The sequence below is a fragment of the Oncorhynchus kisutch genome, linkage group LG13 (genome assembly GCF_002021735.2).
Source record: "Oncorhynchus kisutch isolate 150728-3 linkage group LG13, Okis_V2, whole genome shotgun sequence".
In the NCBI taxonomy this organism is placed as follows: domain Eukaryota; kingdom Metazoa; phylum Chordata; class Actinopteri; order Salmoniformes; family Salmonidae; genus Oncorhynchus; species Oncorhynchus kisutch.
In genome coordinates this window covers 26007242-26030127 of record NC_034186.2, presented here as the reverse complement: position 1 = coordinate 26030127, position 22886 = coordinate 26007242, and the positions used below count along the sequence as shown (strand labels likewise).

Sequence of the window (22886 nt, the reverse complement as noted above, 5' to 3'; positions counted from 1 at the left end):
CTCGAGGTGTTTGGACTGGACTGCAGCCTGGATTCGACTCATGCATGTTGGTCGAGTTCAGACACATCTGCATAGTTTCCATGGTTGCAAACCGGAAACACCCACCCCCCTTCTGCCTCCCTCCTTTTTCCATCTCATTCATACAGACCAACACTTCCATTCAGAAGCCCACTCCCTCTCTACAACCCCCTCCTTTACAACCCCCCCACCATTTCTCTTTCTCTACTCTCTCTCTCTCTCTCTCTCTGTTAAGCTGGGTGAAACAGGGAAATGTAAATCTGCTGACAGCCCCTCTTGTATGAGGCCAGAAGAGGGGTATGTAGGGGAAAACACTCCTGGGCTGCAGAGCAATGGGCTTGTGAGGAGATTACAGTCAATTCACTGAGTGTAGTTTTGGTTCTGTTGTGTAGTGCCGTGTCTAGAGCACTGCATTTGGACCATTGTTGAACAAACAGCCATGTCATGAAAATGAGGCTACCTGAATTGTAGTCCAATTGTACAAATGTTCATATCAGTCCTGCTTTTCAAATCAAATGTATTTAAAAAGCACTTCTTACATCAGCTGATATCTCAAAGTGCTGTACAGAAACCCAGCCGAGAACCCCAAACAGCAAGCAATGCAGGTGTATAAGCACGGTGGCCAGGAAAAACTCCCTCGAAAGGCCAGAACCTAGGAAGAAACCTAGAGGAACCAGGCTATGAGGTGTGGCTAGTCCTCTTCTGGCTGTGCCGGGTGGAGATTATAACAGAACATGGCCAAGATGTTCAAATGTTCATAGATGACCAGCAGGGTAAAATAATAATAATCACAGTGGTTGTCGAGGGTGCCACAGGTCAGCACCTCATGTCAGTTGGCTTTTCACAGCCGACCATTGAGAGGATCTCTACCGCTCCTGCAGTCTCTAGAGAGTTGAAAACAGCAGGTCTGGGACAGGTAGCACGTCCGGTGAACAGGTCAGGGTTCCATAGCCACAGGCAGAACAGTTGAAACTGGAGCAGCAGCACGGCCAGGTGGACTGGGGACAGCAAGGAGTCATCAGGCCAGGTAGTCCTGAGGCATAGAGAGAGGCATAGAGAGAGGCATAGAGAGAGGCATAGAGAGAGGCATAGAGAGAGGCATAGAGAGAGAGGCATAGAGAGAGAGGCAGAGAGAGAGAGGCAGAGAGAGAGAGGCAGAGAGAGAGAGGCAGAGAGAGAGAGGCAGAGAGAGAGAGGCAGAGAGAGAGAGGCAGAGAGAGAGAGGCAGAGAGAGAGGCAGAGAGAGAGAGGCAGAGAGAGAGAGGCAGAGAGAGAGAGGCAGAGAGAGAGAGGCAGAGAGAGAGAGGCAGAGAGAGAGAGGCAGAGAGAGAGAGGCAGAGAGAGAGAGGCAGAGAGAGAGAGGCAGAGAGAGAGAGGCAGAGAGAGAGAGGCAGAGAGAGAGAGGCAGAGAGAGAGAGGCAGAGAGAGAGGCAGAGAGAGAGAGGCAGAGAGAGAGAGGCAGAGAGAGAGAGGCAGAGAGAGAGAGGCAGAGAGAGAGAGGCAGAGAGAGAGAGGCAGAGAGAGAGAGGCAGAGAGAGAGAGGCAGAGAGAGAGAGGCAGAGAGAGAGAGGCAGAGAGAGAGAGGCAGAGAGAGAGAGGCAGAGAGAGAGAGGCAGAGAGAGAGAGGCAGAGAGAGAGAGGCAGAGCGAGAGAGGCAGAGCGAGAGAGGCAGAGCGAGAGAGGCAGAGCGAGAGAGGCAGAGCGAGAGAGGCAGAGCGAGAGAGGCAGAGCGAGAGAGGCAGAGCGAGAGAGGCAGAGCGAGAGAGGCAGAGCGAGAGAGGCGAGAGAGGCAGAGCGAGAGAGGCAGAGCGAGAGAGGCAGAGCGAGAGAGGCAGAGCGAGAGAGGCAGAGCGAGAGAGGCAGAGCGAGAGAGGCAGAGCGAGAGAGGCAGAGAGAGAGAGAGAGAGAGAGAGAGAGAGAGAATATAAAAATATCGGATAAGACAGGAGACTGCGGCATAAATACTGGAGGCTGAGACAGGAGGAGTCAGCTTTTGGATCTCCTCTCGCGCTGAGCTCTCGCTCTGTCCCAGACCCTCTTTTTCCTTATTTCTTTACCTCTGACTATCTTTCTCCCTGATATCTGGTTTATTTCATCTGTCAGTGCTCAGATTGACGCTGTCGGTTGTATTTGTGATTTTGAGCACTACCAAATGCCTCTAACAGAGTAGAGGGAGGGATGTGAGGGGGTTGAGGCTTTTTGGATAGGTGCCCTCCTCTTGGACAGCCATCTTGAAAGTGGTTCATTGAGCCTCCCCGTCCCCTCTGGGTTGTCACCCCTGAATGGTCCTTTCAGGGCTCCAGACTAGCAAGTCGAGACCACCTAACCTTCCTCAGGGAGAGAACTAGGCCAGGTCCGGGGCATTTAGACTTCTGAATTACACAGACAAACATACATACAGTGAACCCAGCCAAGCTCATCACACCAATCCTGTACTTCCAATACTCTCATTTAAAAGGCCACCCAACAAGACCCATTCAGTGTCACACACATTCATATAAACCAGGTTCCCATCCAACCATCCAATAAAAAAAGTCCACAGGCTTTCAAAGATGATTTGTAAAAATCAAAATAACTTCACAGATCTTCATTGTAAAGGTTTTAAACACATGCTTGTTCAATGAACCATAAACAATTAATGAACATGCACCTGTGGAATGGTCGTTAAGGCACTAACAGGTAGGCAATTAAGGTCACAGTTATGAAAACTTAGGACACTAAAGAGGCCTTTCTACTGACTCTGGAAAAACACCAAAAGAAAGTTGCCCAGGGTCGCTGCTCGTCTGTGTGACCATGCCTTCAGCATGCTGCAAGGAGGCATGAGGACTGAAGATGTGGACAGGGCAATAAATTGCAATGTCCGTACTGTGAGACTCATAAGATGGCGCTACAGCGAGACAGGATGGACAGCTGATCATCCTCGCAGTGGCAGACCACGTGTAACACCTGCACAGGATCGGTACATCCGAACATCACACCTGCGGGACAGATACAGGATGGCAACAACAACAACTGCCCGAGTTACACCAGGAACGCACAATCCCTCCATCAGTGCTCAAACTATCCGCAATAGGCTGAGAGAGGCTGGACTGAGGGCTTGTAGGCCTGTTGTAAGGCAGGTCCTCACCAGACATCACCGGCAACAACGTCTCCTATGGGCACAAACCCACCGTCGCTGGACCAGACAGGACTGGCAAAAAGTGCTCTTCACTGACGAGTCGCGGGTTTGTCTCACCTGGGGGGGATGGTCGGATTTGTGTTTATTGTCAAAAGAATGAGCATTACAACGAGGCCTGTACTCTGGAGCGGGATTGATTTGGAGGTGGAGGCCTCGTCATGGTCTGGGGCAGTGTGTCACAGCATCATCGGACTGAGCTTGTTGTCAATGCAGGTAATCTCAACGCTGTACGTTACAGGGAAGACGTCCTCCTGCCTCATGTGGTACCCTTCCTGTAGGCTCATCCTGACATGACCCTCCAGCATGACAATGCCACCAGCCATACTGCTCGTTCTGTGTATGATTTCCTGCAAGACAGGAATGTCAGTGTTCTGCCATGGACAGCGAAGAGCCTGGATCTCAATTCCATTCAGCACGTCTGGGACCTGTTGGATCGGAGGGTGAGGGCTAGGGCCGTTCCCCCCCAGAAATGTCTGAGGACTTGCAGGTGCCTTGGTCGGAGAGTGGGGTAACATCTCACAACAAGAACTGGAAAATCTGGTGCCATGAGGAGATGCACTGCAGTACTTAATGCAGCTGGTGGCCACACCAAATACTGACTGTTACATTTTGATGTTGACCCCCCCCATTTGTTCAGGGACACATTATTCCATTTCTGTTAGTCACATGTCTGTGGAACTTGTGTTCATACAAATATTTACACATGTTAAGTTTGCTGAGTTTACATGTCGGATAGAAATGACATGACAGGCCTGATGGAAACAGAAAATTTGTTCAGTAAATTTTCCAAATGTTGACAAAACAAAATACGCTAGATAAGGTGGGATCTTTTTGTCTAAAATTGAATTATGTAATAAATGGCAGTGGAAAAGCTTTTATGCCCAAATATTGACATAGTAACCATCATAATCGAAGTTCACTTGGAGTCACAATGACATGGTGTGTGTTCCTCCCACTACGCCTTGGGAAAGCATGCAGTTTATTATGGTACAGATGAAATAAGGTATGATGATCTTCACAGGGTGGTGAAAGTGCATGGTGATGAGCTTGATGCTCCTTTAGAAATAAATATTGAGGGGCTTATTCTGGTGACATGATTAATGCTTGACTGCCGTTCGACAAATAAAAATAATCTTGCTCTTTTGTCCATAATATTCTCATTTTGTAGTAGCCTATACCTGCATTGTATCTGCCAGCTGTAGCCTAGAGTGCACTTGTCAAGACCAGAGTGGGCACATTCACTATGTAACGCAACATTTTTTGTGACTAAAACCATTAGTACAGTTGAAAATGCGATGGAAATCCATTTAACTTGTATTTTTATTCGGTACATGGGAATTTAACCGCAAAAGTACATTTTATTTGCCCTACGTCATCACGCACAGCCTTTTCGCTTCAAGTCAATTTGATGGAAACACATCTGATTGTAAATGTGCATTCCACCAGAGATGTGTTACCATCAAATTCACTTATTGCAGATAAAAAGCTGTGCGTGATGATGTAGTGCACTTTGAACCTACTTTTGAGGTTTCTCGCTTAATTCATTTATGGAATATTCACATTAAAATCTGTTGCCAATTGGATGGAAACCAAGCTATTGATGCACATTTAGTTTACTCCTTGTTTTGGGAATGCATTTTACTTTTTTCTTGTATCTGCCTGTTCCCATAACAAGTAGGCCTTCACACTTTTCTTCCTTTGGTTTCCATAGTAACTGTTGTCTGTTTTGGGCCAAGATTATTTTCGGTACATCGTTTGGGTCTCTTTCTCAGTTAAAAAGCAAGAGAATGAATGTCAGTGAGAGTGGTGACTGAGGCACACACTGACTTGGTGGAAGAAGATTACAATGAAATGCTGGCTGTGAGTGAGGGTGATGGGGTCTGTCTGAAAGTGTAGCTCTACCCAGGTCAGGGTGGTTTATTGGGTGGTTTATTCCTGATTCCCTCGTGTGGCCCATATGGACCATCACTACAACCCCTCACTGTGCTCTTGTCCCTAATGGCTCTGGTCCACAATTACACTTCTCTGGGTTTTGAATAATTCATGTGGTTCTGAGTGGTGCTCTATTATGCATGAGTCCTGATGTTTTGGACACAGCTTGAACACTCCATCTCTCTTTCTCTCTCTCCCTTTACAGGGTGTACCCCAGCTGCCCTGTGCCAAGGCCCTGTACAACTACGATGGCAAGGAACCTGGGGACCTCAAGTTCAATAAGGGTGACATTATCATCCTGCGACGCCAGGTGGATGAGAATTGGTACCATGGAGAGATGGGCGGAGTCCACGGCTTTTTCCCCACCAACTTTGTTCAGATCATCAAGCCGCTTCCGCAGCCCCCGCCACAGTGCAAGGCCCTCTACGACTTTGAGCTGAAAGACAACGAGGCAGACAAGGACTGTCTGCCCTTCACTAAGGTGAGTTCTAGACCACTGTACAGGCTACAGCCCTACCACATAGAACATTGTCGCTAAAGCTGGAACTACAGTTTCTAGCAAGAGTTATAATTACAACCTATACTGTTTTTTATAAGCTGTAATTTTCCTGAGTTTGGAGCACCTAACAGCTCAACAACTGTTGATTGTAAAAGCTCTGTGGCTTAACCCTGACCAAACCTCAGTGAAACTGTGTTCCTCCGTCTCTTCCTGCAGATGTGTCATGCGGATGCAAGGCATTTTTCCTCCTAGTGTAGAGGACCAGTTACCCACTCGCACATCTAGAACTAGACGGCTACTGTACCATTGCTAAATGACTACATTTATCAATCTATTCTAATCAACTGAAAGGGTAGATTAGAGCTTTCTATCTGTGGCTTTCATAAGCAGTCTGCTGTTTTATCTTCATTTTTTAAAACCTTTATTTAACTAGGCAAGTCAGTTAAGAACAAATTCTCATTTACAATGACAGCCTACTGGGGAACAGTGGGTTAACTTCCTTGTTCAGGGGCAGAATGACAGATTTTTACCTTGTCAGCTCGGGGATTCGATCCAGCAACCAGTAGGCTACCTGCCGTCCCTTATGAGCAAAAACTGAAACAAACGAAAGTGCTTGTCTTGTTCCTTTTTAAACAGGATCCACTGTACTGTATTACTCTAATAATGTAGCATAACTTGGCACTTCCGGGAGTTTTAATAAAACATGGTCTCGCTCTCTCTCAGCCTCATAATTCTTCTATCCTGGGTGTTTGTTCCTAGAAGATCTGAAAATCTCCTAGTTAGCAGCATCTTTAATAACAGTCTTCCCGGTAACAAGCTCTGCATCTTTTCTCTTCTAGGATGATATTCTGACTGTGATTCGCAGAGTGGACGAAAACTGGGCAGAGGGAATGCTGGGGGATAAAATTGGAATCTTCCCTATATCATATGTTGAGGTAAGCGAAATGTTCCTCCAAGTCTTAACAACCGGAGTGTCCCTGATATGTCCAGGCAAGCATTTTTACCTCCGGTAAGAGGTTGGAAAATGCTGAGTATGTTAGTGCAATCTTTTTTGTTGTTGCTTTGTCAGAGATCTTGCAGAATGTACACATTAGTGCTCTCCCCTTTTGCTTCACCCTTGAAAACAGTCACAGTATATTTCACCAAAGTACTAAACATGCTATTAGATTGTCTGGTCATTGAGCACCTCATGAGCAGCTTTCCAAATTCCCATGTGCCCCTTAAATACAGCCAGTGTTTGCTTTAAAAAGCTTTAGCCATCATTAGCTTGACATCCTGAGGTAATTCACCAGATGGAAGTGGGAATTTACCACATGTGACTGAAAACACCCCTCAACTGGTAATTCCTTGTGAGAAACTCCTCTATCATCCTGAGCACCCACTTCTCCCAAATGGTAACCTCTAACATCACCTACTAAGGAAAAGGCCTCTAACAGCATTTTCTGCAGTCAAATGTAACAACAAAACATTATTTATAAAAAGCCATATATTAATGTGATTTATGAACTCTATAATTTGTTTGCAAGCATGATAGCTGTACTTTTAGTTTATGGTTGCAGCTTGTTGGCCATTTAGCCAATCTGCTTTCAAGTCACATGAATGCATCCAACTGGCATTTATGACTTCACAACTGGTAAATTCCCACCTCCCACATGGTTACAAACGCAGCATCAGAGTGGAACCTTGAGAGACCTAACATAACAATCCTGTCACAACAGACAATGCCAGGAACATTTGTGAATGCTGAAGATTGTTAATTGCATTTAATTTTCCTGCTGTACCGAAACCGAACCATGACCCCAAATACGTACTGAACCGTGGGTTTGGTGAATTGTTAGACTTCTAATGGTAGAGAGAAGCCCGGGAGTGGGCAGAGGCTTGTCATAAAAGGAAGTGCAATTTGAGAAGGCAAGACATTTTCCGTGTGAATGCTTTTGTGAAAGTTATCTTTGATTTTTAGAAGCAGAGGAGAATTTAAAAAATGTTTCTTCTCATTTTTCATGGCACTATTCATGTGACAGATTTAGAGTTTTCATAATATCCTGAGGGTGGATATTTTGAAGGGAACGGATGCAAAACAACTAATGGATACAATTGACCATGTTTTCACAGCAGAGAAATACAATGTTTTCCACCAAGAAAGAACATTTTGACTCGGGTTACATAAACAAATGTGCAACTGATGACTACTGTACATTCATCATATGTCAGACAGCTTTCTTTTTAAAACAAAATATGAGCAATTCTGGAACTGTCATGGAGGACAAGCTATAATCTAGTTTTTTGTAGCCACACTTGATTGTGTCTGAGTTATTTCTGTACAGTGATTTTATACTGATACCCATTCTATATTTGGTTGTATATACTTGGCTGTATATCTGATCTAGTGCTATGTGTGTACTCATTTAGCACTGCCTCTCCTCAGGATTGGTGTGAAATTCTCCACTTTTATGTCCCAAGTAGAGGGAGAGCAGCTCGGGGCTATCTGTGTCGTGGAGTGCTCCCTCGTTGTCCCTTTGATTAGCTAAACCCTTTTTAGTTTTCCTCCTTTGATTCCTACCTCACATGAAAGGCTGTTGTCTGCTCCGCTGCCTGCCTGAAAACCGTTGACTCCCTGAGCCCAAGGTTCTCTCTCAACCCCCTGGCACTGGCAGCATTCTCAGCCTACTGCTTTCTCCCATCAGATACAGGCACAGGGTGGTTCTTACTACAACTAGGTTTATTATGAAGATAGACGGCTTTCATCATCATATTAACGACGACTCCTTTTCTCTCCTATCTACCCCACCCCATCCTGCCCTCCTTTCCTTCCCCTCTTCCCTATCTCCTCCTGTAGTTTAACACAGCAGCGCGTCAGCTGATTGAGTTGGACAAGCCTGGGGACTCGAGTGGGGACTCTGGCGAGGGGGCCTCATCGGGCCCCCAGAGTAACGGTGGCCCCCACCGAGCAGGGGAGAAGAAGAACAGTAAGAAGCGCCACTCGTTTACATCCCTCACCATGTCCCACAAGCCCTGTCTGGCCCCGCCCCCCCAGAGACACTCCATGGAGATCAGTGGGCCCGTCCTCATCAGCTCCTCCAACCCCACGGCAGCCGCACGCATCGGAGAGATCAGCGGAGGACTGTCCTGCAGCGCACCCTCACAGGTGAGATGGGGGGGGGGGGAGATGGGTGATAGTAAGGGAGGGCTCTTCTGCAGCGAACCCTCACAGATATATACTGAAGGGGGAGAGAGCTTCTACGTTCCCCCTAGTCCAGTGTCTTTGTACTGTTTGGTTAGGGGTATTCAACGAGGAAGCCACTAAATGGAGAACTTTGTCTCTCTGAAGTATTCTGTATGATCAATGGACTTGTCCAGAACCCTGACTCTATTGTCCCCATTAATGAATTCCTCCAGAATTGACTGCATATTTTTGTTCTGAACAATATTGTCCTCTTAAACCAGAATTGGGAAAACCATCATGTTGTCCAGCATAGCAGCCTCATTTGTCTATGGTTGGCTGTCTGTACTATGGGCAAGCGTATAATCACTGCCATTTATTTCATGGGATAGCTGATGTCGGCTCCACACTGTTCATCTGGGCCTGTTAATCAGGGGTAATGAGTGAGAGAGAGGAACAGGGGGAAACCATGAGCACGCAAGATGCTCACGCAACATGCACAAACAAGCAGATTGAACTAACATTCTTGTTTTCATCTGATGTTTGTTTCCCCGACAAAGATTCCCAGTCTCCTTCTGTCACCACACACTTCCCTCCCTCTCTCCCCCCGTCATTCCGAACAGGCCATCGCTCCGTCCAAGCGTTGGAAATCATGGATGCGTGACTCCACTCGCCCGCAAAAAAGACTGCAGCTTAGCCCCGAGGTTTCCACAGCAACCTCGGAATGGCAACAACTCACAGCTGCTCTGGTTGACTGGCACTGTAGAGAGAGAGGGGCTGGGGACATGACAGACAGACAGTCAGACAGATTTGTCAGCGTCTTAGGCAGACGTTCTGTGACCGACGGAAGCTGTGAAGTGAGGAAACCTTTAGAATGTTGTTTAGTTTTTTGCAGCTGAGCAGAGAACAGTGTAGAGGAGAACTGCCTCACCCCAGCCTGCCTGGTATACAGAGTAGGGACTTTTATACTGACATTGCAAATGACCATATACTCGTTATATGAAGATCGGATGTTGACTTCATCTTATCAGTGTTTTTTGCTTTGAAGTGTCAAAATAATAAGTCTTTCTGAAATGTGTTTTTAAATTAAGCCAACAAGGCTTTGTCTGTGGTTTGACAGCATTCATATTAAAGTAACATGCAAAACATTACTGAGTTACAGTTCATATAAGGAATATCAGCCCCTAATCTATGGATTTCACATAATTGGCAATGCCCTCCAATAATATTGGCACCCTTGGTAAATATGAGCAAAATGTGCTGTGAAAAATGTTTCTTTGCTGTTTATCCTCTTGGTCTATCATTCAAAATATTTACAAAAATCAAACCTTTAATTGAAGTAAAATTATTGAAAAAAATGTATGTGAAATAAATTTAATATTCTTCTCCGAAACATGTGTGCCACAATTATTGGCACCCCTAGAAGTTATTTTGAGTAAAATCTAACTGAAGTATATTCCCATTCATATTTGACATTTTAAGTTCATCTGTGTGATTAGGAACGCTTAAGTGGTAAGCCATGACTTCCTGTTTTACTGGGGTATAAATATGAGTTCCCATAGTCATCCTTCACTAAGGGAAAGAACCGAGAATATAGTAATGATGTGCAACAAAAGGTTGTTGAGCTGCACAAATCAGGAAATGGCTATAAGACAATAGCCCAAAGGTTTGAAAATGCCCATTTCCTCTATCAGGGCAATAATTAAGACATTTAGCTGTTAGCAATCGGCCTGGAAGAGCACGTGTGTCTATATTGACCCCATGCACAGTGAGGAGGATGGTTCGAGTTGCCAAAGAATCACAGCTGGAGAAATGCAGACGTTAGTTGGGTTTTGTGTTGGGTCTTGTACATAACCACAAGTTGTTTGGGAGTGTTGCCATAAAAAAGCCTTTGCTGTCATCAAACAACCAACTCAAGCACCTACAGTTTGCCAAACATTACTGGAATTTAATGGGACTGGGTTCTATGGTTAGATGAGACCAAAATAGAGCTTTTTGGAAACAAACACCAGAGGTGGGTTTAGCGTAGAAAGAAGGATAGCCATGCCAAAAATGTACCTCATCCCCACTGTGACGTATGGTGGTGAGTCTTTGTTATGGGGCTGTTTTTCTTCCAAAGGCCCTGGACAACTTGTTAGGATACATGGTATTATAGACTCCAGCAGATATTAAATTATTACCAGCAGATATTAGATATTGCCAGCAGATATTAAATCAAAACTTAAACTGAGCTGTGGTTGGATCTTCCAGCAGGACAATGATCCAAAACACACCTCAAAATCAACACAAAAACGGTTCACTGACCACAAAATCAAGGTTTTGCCACGGCCATCCCAGTCCCCTGACCTAAACCCCATAGAAAACCATTGGAATGAGCTGAAGAGGAGAGTCCACAAGCGTAGACTTCGGGATCTGGAGAGATTCTGTATGGAGGTGTGGTCTCAGATCCCTTGCCATGTGTTCTCCAACCTCATTACGCATTATAGAAGACTCAGATCTGTTATCTTGGCAAAGGGAGGTTGCACAAAGTATTGAATGAATAATTTTGGCACACATGAGATTTAAAAATAATAATAATTATTATTTTTATTTTTTTTCCAATTATTTAACTTTAAATATTTGATTTGTGTGAATATTTTTGAATGAATGACCAAGAGGATAAACAATGAAGATTTTTTTTTTTTTACTGCCCGGTTTGGTAATATTTTCCATGGGTGCCAATATTAGTGGAAGGCACTGTAGATATGCATCTGTTGGTCACAGATACCTTAAAAAAAGGGTTGGGGCTTGGATCAGAAAATCATTCCGTATCTGGTGTGACCACCATTTGCCTTATGCAGCTCAACACATCTCCTTTTCATAGAGCTGAGTATGCTATTGATTGTAGCCTGTGGAATGTTGTCCCACTCCTCTCAATGGCTGTTTGAAGTTGCTGGATATTGGCTGGGAACTGAAACATGTCGATCCAGAGCATCCCAAACATGCTCAATGGGTGATATGTCTGAGTATGCAGGCCATGGAAGAATTTTCAGCTTCTAGGAATTGTGTACAGGTCTTTGCAACATGTGGCCTTGCATTATCATGCTGAAACATGAGGTGATGACGGCAGATAAATGGCACGACAATGTGACTCAGGATCTCATCACGGTATCTCTCTGCATTCAAAATGCCATTGATAAAATGCAAATTATGTTCGTTGTCCATAGCTTATGCCTTCCCATACCATAACCCCAACGTCACCATGGGGTAGACTGTTCACAATGTTGACCTATCAATGAAATTAAACTTTGGACTTTAAGTACTTTGGACTTTAAATGAAGTTATGGGCAGAACGACAAATTCAACTCCATCTTTCATCAAATCAGATGGCTTATTCATCACAAAACCATTTGATGTTGCCAAATTATTTAAGGATTATTTCATTGGCAAAGTGAGCAAACTTAGGCAGGAAATGCCAACAACGAACAGTGAGCAGTTGTATTCATGCATAAAAAAAACGAATAATGTAAGAAAAGCATTGCAAGTTACAATTTTGCAATGTTAGTGTGGGAGAGGTGGGAAAATTGGTCAATAATGACAAACAACCTGGCATTGACAACTTACAGTAAATGGAAAGCTACTGAGGAAGGTAGCTGACTCTCTAGCCACTCCTTTCTGTCATATTTTTAATCTGAGCCTAGAGGAAAGTCTTTGTCCTCAGGCCTGGAGGGAAGCCAAAGTAATTCCGCTACCCAAGACTGGTAAAGCGGCCTTTACTAGTTCTAACAGCAGACCTATAAGCTTGTTGCCAGCTCTTAGAAAACTGTTGGAAAAATAGTTTTTGACCCAATACAATGCTCTTTCTCTGTAAACAAATTAATAACAGAAGGGCACGCAACATGTACTGCACTGACACAATTGACTGATCTTTTGAAAGGTATTGATAATAAGAAGATTGTGGGAGCTGTGCTGTTAGATTTCAGTGCAGGCTTTGATATTATTGATATTACGATAACCTGTTGTTGAGAGAACTTGTGTTATGGCTTTTCAACCTCAGCTCTGAATCCATGATATGGCTATCTATCTAGTAGAACTGAGGGTTTTCTTTAATGGAAGCTTCTCCTAATGTCAAACATGGAAATTGTGGTGTACCGCAGGGCAGCTCTCTAGGCCCTCTACTCTTTTCAATTTTTACCAATGACCATTCCTCTGGCATTAAACAAAGCATGTGTGTCCATGTATGCTGATGATTTAACCATATATGCATCAGAAACCACAGGTAATGAAGTCACTGAAACCGTTAACAAAGAGTTGCAGTCTGTTTTGGAATGGGTGGCCAGTAATAAACTGGTCCTGAACATCTCTAAAACTAAGAGCATTGCATTTGGTACAAATCATTCCTTATGTTCTAGACCTCAGCTGAATCTGGTAATGAATGGTGTGGCTGTTGAACAATTTCAGTAGACAAAATAACTTACCTTAGATTGTAAACTCATGGGCAAAACAGATTCAATGGTTGTAAAGATGGGTAGAGGTCTGGCCATAAAATAGAGATGCTCTGCTATTTTGACACCGCACTCCAAAAAGCAAGTTCTGCAGGCTCCAGTTTGGTCTAATCTTGATTATTGTCCAGTCGTGTGGTCCAGTGCTGCAAGGAAATGCCTAATTAAGCTGCAGCTGACCCAGAACAGGGCAGCACGTTTTGCTCTTAACTGTAATCAGAGGGCTGATTATATATACTATGCATGCCAGTCTCTCTTGGCTAAGAGTTGAGGAGAGACTCACTGCATCACTACTTCGTTTTCTAAGAAACAATGTGTTGAAAATCCCAAATTGTTTGCATAGTCAACTTACACACAGCTCTGACACACACACTTATCCCACCAGATATGCCACCAGGGGTTTCACAGTCCCCAGAAAAAAATCAAGAAAGCATACAGTATTATATAGAGCCCTCATTGCATGGAACTTCCTTCCATCTCATATTGCTCAAATAAACTGCAAACCTGGTTTCAAAAAACAGATGAAGCAACACCTCGCGGCGCAACGCCTCTCCCCTATTTGACCTATATAGTTTGTGTATGCATTGATATCTAGGCTATGTGTGTCTTTAAAAAATGTTTATATAGTTCTGTCCTGTTCTTGTCTATTGATGTTCTGTATTATGTTTTGTGTGGACCCCAGGAAGAGTAGCTGCTGCTTTTGCAACAGTTAATGGGGATCCTAATAAAATAGCAAAACGGTCGCCCACAACGCCATACACGCTGTCTGCAGTTGAGGCCGGTTGGACGTACTGCCAAAGTGTCTAAAACGATTGGAGGTGGCTTATGGTAGAGAAATTAACATTATACTATCTGGCAACAGCTAGCCATCTAACTAGCATTTGCTTGTACATTTATTAGCTAGTCATCTAACTAGCGATTAGCATTAGTGGCTAACACGATTTAGCCACAACTTGCTAATTAAAGACAAACTCTAGATGTTTTCACATGTAAGAAACAAATGGATTATAGAACGCTTGTGGATTTATATTAAGAAGCAAGCAGAAAATTGCCTCAACATTGATGCATGACCATGCAGAATGAAAGCAAATGTCTCATGGTCGAGCAACAACAACATGTGCTCCTTTAGTGATGGGGCGGGGCTAGGTCTGTGTGGAATGCGGCATGGCGAGAGAGCTGAAAGATGACTCAAATAGTGGAGTAAACTATCACATTTAACAAACCAAACTACCGTTTAAAACTCAAACCAGTCCGTGCATCAATACCGGTATATGGTATTCCGCCCAACCCTAGTGTCCTCTTCTGTCTCACCTCCCGGGGCTCAGGGCTGCAACACAGCCCAGACACACTGACATGATTTACCCACAGCTTCCCCTCGTAAACATAAGCCACACAAAGCCCTTCTACAACTGGTGGCATCCCTTAGTGCTCTCGTATGTGTGTGTTGACTATGCTATCAGAGCTTGTTTGTGTGTGTGTGTGCAGACAGTTATTTTCATGTTGGGGTGACCCATCTCGTACTAAAGCCGTGGACCCACAGGGTGATGAGGGGAGAATCATCGGTCGACCTCTCCAGTAGAGGTCGACCGATTATGATTTTTCCACGCCGATACCGATTATTGGAGGACCAAAAAAAGCCGATTTTTTTTTTTTTGTAATACTGACAATTACAACAATACTGAATTAACACTTATTTTTAACTTAATATAAAACAACAATAAAATTAATTTAGCCTCAAATAAATGATGAAACATGTTCAATTTGGTTTAAATAATGCAAAAACAAAGTGTTGGAGAAGAAAGTAATATGTGCCATGTAAAGTATGTGCCATGTTAAAAAGCTAACGTTTAAGTTCCTTGCTCAGAACATATGAAAGTTGGTGGTTCCTTTTAACATGAGACTTCAATATTCCAAGGTAAGAGGTTTTAGGTTGTAGTTAATATAGTATTTATAGGACTATTTCTCTCTATACCATTTGTATTTCATATACCTTTGACTATTGGATGTTCTTATAGGCACTATAGTATTGCCAGTGTAACAGTATAGCTTCCGTCCCCCTCCTCGCCCCTACCTGGGCTCGAACCAGGAACACATCGACAAAAGCCACACTCGAAGCATCGTTACCCATCGCTCCACAAAAGCCGCGGCCCTTGCAGCGCAAAGGGAATAACTACTCCAAATCTAAAAATGAGTGACGTTTGAAACAGTATTAGCGCACACCCAGCTAACTAGCGAGCCATTTCACATGGGTTACACCACCCATTAGGATCATAGGCTTGAAGTCATAAACAGTGCTGTGCTTGCGAAGAGATGCTAGCAAAACGCACGAAAGTGCTGTTTGAATGAATGATTACGGGCCTGCTGCTGCTCAGACTGCTCTTTCAAATCAGACTTAATTATAACATAATAACACACAGAAATACGAGCCTTTGGTCATTAATATGATCGAATCCGGAAACTATCATTTCGAAAAACAAAACGTTTATTATTTCAGTGAAATACGGAACGGTTCGGTATTTTATCTAACTGGTGGCATCCCTTACTCTAAATATTCTTGTTACATTGCACAACCTTCAATGTATGTCATAATTATGTAAAATTCTGGCAAATTAGTTCGCAATGAGCCAGGCAGCCCAAACTGTTGCATATACCCTGACTCTGCGTGCAATGAACGCAAGAGAAATGACACAATTTCACCTGGTTAATATTGCCTGCTAAACTGGATTAGTAGTTATAACTAGTGATTATGATTGATTGTTTTTATAAGATAAGTTTAATGCTAGCTAGCAATTTACCTTGGCTTCTGCTGCATTCCGCGTAACAGGCAGGCTACTCGTGGAGTGCAATGGTTGGACTAGTTAACTGTGCGGTTGCAAGATTGGAACCCCTGAGCTGACAAGGTGAAAATCTGTTGTTCTGCCCCTGAACAAGGCAGTTAATCCACAGTTCCTAGGCAGTCATTAAAAATAAGAATGTGTTCTTAACTGACATGCCTAGTTAAATAAAAGGTATTCAAAAAAAATATTAAAAAAAATCGGAAATCGGCCAAAAATACAGATTTCCGATTGTTATGAAAACTTGAAATCGGCCCTAATTAATCGCCCATTACTCTCCAGACCTGGCTTTATCTGCCATAATTATGAACCAGACACACTCAGTGTTATAGAACCTCCATGCACACCTGGAATCTATATGACTTAAGATGGGTTTGATTTCTAAATGAATGTGTTTAATAAAAAGACAGACTCCCCAGGCGAAATCTGTGTGGCTCGGTATCTCTCCTTGTCTCTCGCTCCTCTTTTCTCCCTCCTTCAAAGCAGATAGAAAGGGAAGCAGTAGTTTCCTGGGGGGCCAGATGGAGTGTATGGAAATGAACACGCCTTCTGTCTACTGCTTTTATGTCAGATGTATAAAGGAGCCTGCAGTATATGAAAACAGACCTGTTGTAAAACTGAACATTTTCAGTTAATTTCCAGTGTAATTGATGTGCCTGTGTTGTGTACACACACACATGTTCCATGTAGCTCATACACATGTATAACAAAATGCACAACACAGATAGATATTGCCTAGTACTTTCTGTCTTGCCTGATTGCACCTTCCCCTTCCACACGGTACACTTGATTGAGTCTGAGGTGGGTCCTCTGTAATGATTCACCCAGAAAGGCAGCTCTGCTCTGTCTGGGGCAGTCATGCATGGAGTGAAGGAGAGTACAGGGTACAAGGAGACTGTGTCCAACAGAATTGCTCTGTTACCAGGACAGCCACAGTGAATGAGTCAGTGTCACACCGCTGGGGTTCCCCGTCTCTTAGCAAGAGACTTCAGTACTCACCGGTCTTCACCCAGCCAATTAAAACTTGTGCTTGGCAGTCATATGACCTAACCCAGCCAATCTGGTTATTGGGACACTAGCACAGCTTGATTTGGCCAATTGGGTTCATCGCTGCTGTGAAGGCGACATTTCCATTCAATGGGACATTTTAAGACCATGTGTAAGATGATTAAGAGATTAAATAACTAGTCTGTTCATTCATGACAGCCTACTTCTACCCATGTGAGACTGGATATGAGGGGACAGACAGGCACAAATTGACCAAGACATCTGTCCCTTCTGATGGAGACCCATTCAGTTGCAACTATCGTTGAAAAATTCCATAATTGTTCTAGCACACTGTTTTGTGTGTAATGTCTATGCCTGGAAGTATTATATTGTAGGGGAGTAGTAGTGGTATTGGTTGAGTAAGTTGACTTACATTCTGTCTTCTCTCCTCAACAGGTACACATCTGTACAAATGGACTCCTAGTGACCCCTCCCCCCAGCAGTCCTGTTACTACTGCAACCGTGTTCACATTTCCCCCAGAGGCAAGTTACGCATCCATTCCTGTGGTAGGTGCACTTCTCTATAAAGATTCTACAGTATTCACACCAACAGTTCAATTTAACAATAGGGTTCTTGCAACTACGCTACGGTTTCCCTAATTAGGGATGGACATGAGTACTGGAACGGACGTCAAAGCTCCATCTTTAGCCAGAGATTACTTTTTATTTTTTATTATAAAAAAACAAAAACAAAATAATACTTTAAAGCTATATGGTGGAATGTGTTTGTGGCTCCTAGAACAGGAAAGTGACATTTTGCCTTGAAGACAACATTCATTTGCTTTGACGCTAGTGTGCCATTTGCGGGGCACAACAAAAAAGAAACCAAGCCAAGCATCATACAGTTCTTCTCCCTAAATTCCCTTTCCTCGCTGTGCCTCATTCACTCAATTGCATTCCAACCACTCCCTACACACACTCGTGTGCTCCTGTTAAGAAATAAATGCCCATAAAAACCTTTCTGCCTGATGGGATAGACAGGCTACATTCCTTGCCAAATGATGACAGTTTTATCTCAAGTTCCAACAACGAGCTGCAGTTTTGGAATAATTGCATCCCGTCTGTTTTCCACTTAGGCGAACTGCTAGTGCCATTTATAATTGGTTAGCCTAGGCTTTAACCCCCCTAAACATAGACAAGTTCCACAGTGAAAGTGTGCAAAAACATTAGTTTGATAGAAACAAGGAGCATATTTTCACCAGACTCATTAAGCATATGCCTACTCCCCAAACAGATGTCGTGGCAGTAATTCATCACCATGCAGTTTTCAATGAGGAATTGTTCGTCTATTTTGAAAATTCCCAAGAACAGGCAAAATAAACTAAATAGAGCGTCTGTATATCAAAAAAGTAGATTTTGAACCCTGAAAACCTTTCTCACCTCGCCAAATTGAGCCCTGTTACAATTGATCACTCTGAGGTGAACTGTTCCAGACTCCAGATGCGCATCACTTTTTTGCACTAGCATCTTTTAAAATTATTTTATTTTGTAATATTACATGTTTTTTTTACTATTAAAATAAGTGTGTCTTGGCTGTGATAAGGGCTCGGGAAAGAAGAGCATCTCTGCTAAATGAACAAAACAAGGCTATGCAATTGCACAGCCATATTCTTCTACATTAAGCACCACTGCTGAGGTTACTACCTTGTAGAAGATTGTTCCACCATATAATATAACCAGTTGATATTACGGTTTCAGTAAATTAAATGGCACTTGCTTTTTTATTGACTGAATTGAGCAATTCAGCTATTAGGATTTGTTTTCTGTAATGGTTATGATAAATGAGGCATTGCTGTGCACTGTTGGCATAGGCCTATAGATAAATGCTTATTTTTTTGTTCTCCAGTGCAGTTCTAAAATCAGATTATTTTTTTTTCTCCCCATTTTTGATTATCATGTGAGTACTCGAACAGTCAAAACATTTCAAATGCCCATTCCTACCCTAATAATGGTTTTAACAACTATTTAGGTTGATATATGTTACTTTACTTACATGCTATCGTGTATGGAGGAGACTGTATCTGCTGCTTTGTCATGGTCAACTGACTGTGTGTGGCTTTGTTGTTATGTGGTACTACTGAACAGGGTCTATGTGTACACAAAGGTTAAGCTCTCCACTTTACTGGGGAACTAACTCTACATGATGATTTCTTTGGCCTGCAGGCAATGTAATTATCTCAGCTCCAGCGTCAACAGCGCACACACATACACACATGGTAGTATGTAGACTCTTCTGAATGTATTTGCACCCCCCTCCCCCCACTGTTCCATGGTAGTGATGTCTGTCTGCTCCTCAGGCCTTTTAATGTCAAGCTGAGACACATTTGTTTTGTTCCAGGTGATGGGGCCTGAATTGTTTACCGTCTACAATGCCTTTCTCTGCAGATGTATTAATAGTTTTGCATGTTAAGGAGAAAACAAACCCCTTTCCCAGTATAAACCCCTTTCCCCTTTCCCAGTGTCAGTGTGTGTGATTGTGTAAGAGTTGTTTTGGTCTGGTTTCTGTCACGTTAGATGCAGAACAAGGGGGATAAGAGAGCATAGAAGGATCTGCTCGGAGCGCCCCTGAGGGTTAAACTATGTCATGTTTACAGAAATGTTTTTACTTTCATATGGTCCCAATTAAACACAGCGATGGATTCACAAGGCACCAGTGTCGTTTCTATAGCAACAAACAAACAAGCACACTTGAGATTCCTTCCCAGTTCTATGGGGAAGTTGGGGACAAGACCAAACTTCTGTGTCAAGCGATACTCTCCCTCATTGAACAGAGAGTAAATAATATCCCTTTTTCACAGAGCAGTTTCTCTCATTATGTAACACCTAGTCATGGGTTAAAAGGCCAGGGGTAGGGTTCTCATGTATCATTCCATCAAGAGCTTTAATGTAACTCTCATGTTGCGCTGAAGGCAGTGAGTTGTTTACTTGTTTCCTGTCTTTTGGTTCCAAACAAAGCAGTTTTTTTAATGTGAGGGATGACCTTATTGTGAACTGTTCTGTGCTGTTTGATCTCTGTTTCAGAATGGTTTTTTGTTTGTTTTTTGACAGGAAGCTCTCCCTCCTCCCCCACCTCCTCCCCCACAATCTTCAGCGCTGGGAGCAGCCTCTTCGTTGGCTGCTGGTCAGAGACCTTCCCCAAGCACAAGCGATCAGAGTGGGAGACAAAGACCCACAGTGTGAGTGTACACACACACATACACATACACAGATGTACATGTAACACTCTTCCATGTATAAAGTACCAGCACACTAAACCAGAGAGAACATGCCGTTTAAGAGCATGTTCCACACATGGCTAGGGTGTGGGGCCATCTAATGTGTTCTGGGAGTTCTCCAAGCCTCTAAATGACCGCTCAGCTGTCAGTGTGGAACACCAGAGGTTGACCCAGAGCACAGGTGAAGGGTGAAAGGTCAACCGCTGTGGGGTATGGAGTCTCCTGGGTCCTATCAGAGATCCTGCCTGTGACCCTGGACCTCTCACATCATTACTCCTTTGAGAGACTTTAGACACCTGATAGAATTAGATACGGCCCACCTCCCCAAAGTGAGTGATTGTGTTTCTGCATTTTTTTCTTAATTTCCCCCTCCCTGACACCAGTGAAAGTGTCTATGCTGTCTGTCAGCAGTTGTTCTTTAAAGCCTCTTCCCCTCTTGAGGTTATTGGCGATGTGACTTTTCCACTCCATTTACAGCACCTCAGTGGAGCCCTGCAACATAGCTGTGTCATGCAGAAAGTTACCATAGTATTACTCTACATCAGTGATGGGGGTGAACACACAGAATGGGCCGCAGTGGCTCCCGGGTCTACGTACCCACATCCATGCACACACCGGCAATCAGAGCCAGCCATAGCCTAATTTCCTGCAATTCTACACATTTTGCCATGGGGTGGAAAGAAGATTTTGCAATTTTATAACTAATTTCATGAAATACTACTCGTTTTGCCATGTGGCGTAGAGGGGGAAAAAACTGTTTTAAAGTTCATTTCCTGCATTTTACACATTGAGTGACTAACAAAATCAATGGTGGCCCCCCCGGTCGGTAATTAGACCATGATTAATACAAGTTCATATACAGTGCATTCAGAAAGTATTCAGACCCCTTAGCTTTTTCAAAATGTTGTTACGTTGCAGCCTTATTCTAAAATGTATTAAATTGTGTGTTTCCCTCATCAATCTACACACAATACCCCATAATGACAAATACAAAACATGTTTTTAGACATTTCTTTAAAAATTAACTGAAATATCAGATTTAGAATTCAGACCCTTTACTCAATACTTTGTTGAAGCACCTTTGGCAGCAATTGCATCCTCGAGTCTTCTTGGGTGTGACGCTACAAGCTTGGCACACCTGTATTTGGGGAGTTTCTCCCATTCTCTGCAGATCCTCTCAAGCTCTGTCAAGTTGGATGGTGTGCGTTGCTGCACATCTATTTTCTGGTCTCTCCAGCGATGTTCCATTGGCTGAGCCTCTCAAGGACATTGAGACTTATCCCAAAGCCACTCCTGTGTTGTCTTGGCTATGTGCTTAGTTGTTGTCATGTTGGAAGGTGAACCTTCACCCCAGGTCCTGAGCTCTCTGGAGCAGGATTTCAATGATCTCTGTACTTTGCTCCGTTAATCTTTGCCTCGATCCTGACTAGTCTCCCAGTCCCTGCCGCTGAAAAATATCCCCACAACATGACTCTGCCACCACCATGTGTCACCTTAGGGATGGTGCCAGGTTTCCTCCAGACATGACGCTTGGTATTCAGGCCAAAGAGGTCAATCTTGGTTTCATCAGACCAGAGAATCTTGTTTCTCATGGTCTGAGATTTCTTTATGTGCCTTTTGGCAAACTCCAAGTGGGCTGTCATGTGCCTTTTACTGAAGAGTGGCTTCCGTCTGGCCACTCTACCATAAAGGCCTGATTGGTGGAGTGCTGCAGAGATGGTTGTGCTTCTGGAAGGTTCTCCCATCTCCACAGAGGAACTCTGGAGAGATGATTGCACCGGAGGGGACGGCTGCCGTTTTACGGGCTCCTAACCAACTGTGCTATTTTTAATTTTTTTTATTCTCACATGGTTTGTACCTCATTTTGTACATAATGTTGCTGCTACGGTCTCTTATGACCGAAAAGAGCTTCGCGACATCAGAACAGCGATGACTCACCTCGAACTGGACAAAAAACATTTATTTAAGAAGTCCAATGTGAAGGATATACTCTTTTGTCAAGAGGTGGCCCAAATCCCTGTCATCAGCATGAAGAAGAGACTGAGGAGAAGGGGGAGGAGGGCAGAATGCCTTGTAAGAATTAGCCGACGAGTAGGTAAACCACCAGTACCCTCCGTATTATTGGCCAACATTCAATCATTGGAAAACTGGACAATGTACGATGAAAGAGTATCCTACAAATGGGATTCTAAAACTGTAATATCTTATGTTTTACCGAGACGTGGCTGAACGACAACACGGATAGTATAGAGCTGGCTGGCTTCATGCATCGGCAGGATAGAGCAGCTATGTCTGGTAAGACGAGGGGCGGGGGTGTGTCTATTTGTCAATAACTGCTTTGTCAATAACAACAACTATCAGTAGAGTTGAAAATGCGATGGAAACACAACTTTAAGATTTTTATTTGTTTCTTGAAAACTTAAGCTAAAAAGTACAGCAAATCAGTTTGGAAACACCACTGATGGGGAAAATGAACATTTTTGTTATGTAGATTATTATTTATTTTTTACATTTGCATTAAA

The 22886-nt window shown here is 43.5% G+C and overlaps 1 protein-coding gene across 6 annotated transcripts in view; it reads left to right on the top strand.

Moving 5' to 3' along the window:
* Nucleotides 1–22886, top strand: part of sh3rf1 (SH3 domain containing ring finger 1) — a 68937-nt gene that overhangs the window by 30720 nt on the left and 15331 nt on the right. For all 6 annotated transcript variants that reach the window (XM_020499300.2, XM_031785873.1, XM_031785871.1 and 3 more), the window contains 5 exons: nucleotides 5334–5609; nucleotides 6467–6562; nucleotides 8464–8772; nucleotides 17546–17656; nucleotides 20198–20325. In XM_020499300.2, the coding sequence (XP_020354889.1) occupies nucleotides 5334–5609; nucleotides 6467–6562; nucleotides 8464–8772; nucleotides 17546–17656; nucleotides 20198–20325 (920 nt within the window). The remainder of the gene's footprint in view (nucleotides 1–5333; nucleotides 5610–6466; nucleotides 6563–8463; nucleotides 8773–17545; nucleotides 17657–20197; nucleotides 20326–22886) is intronic.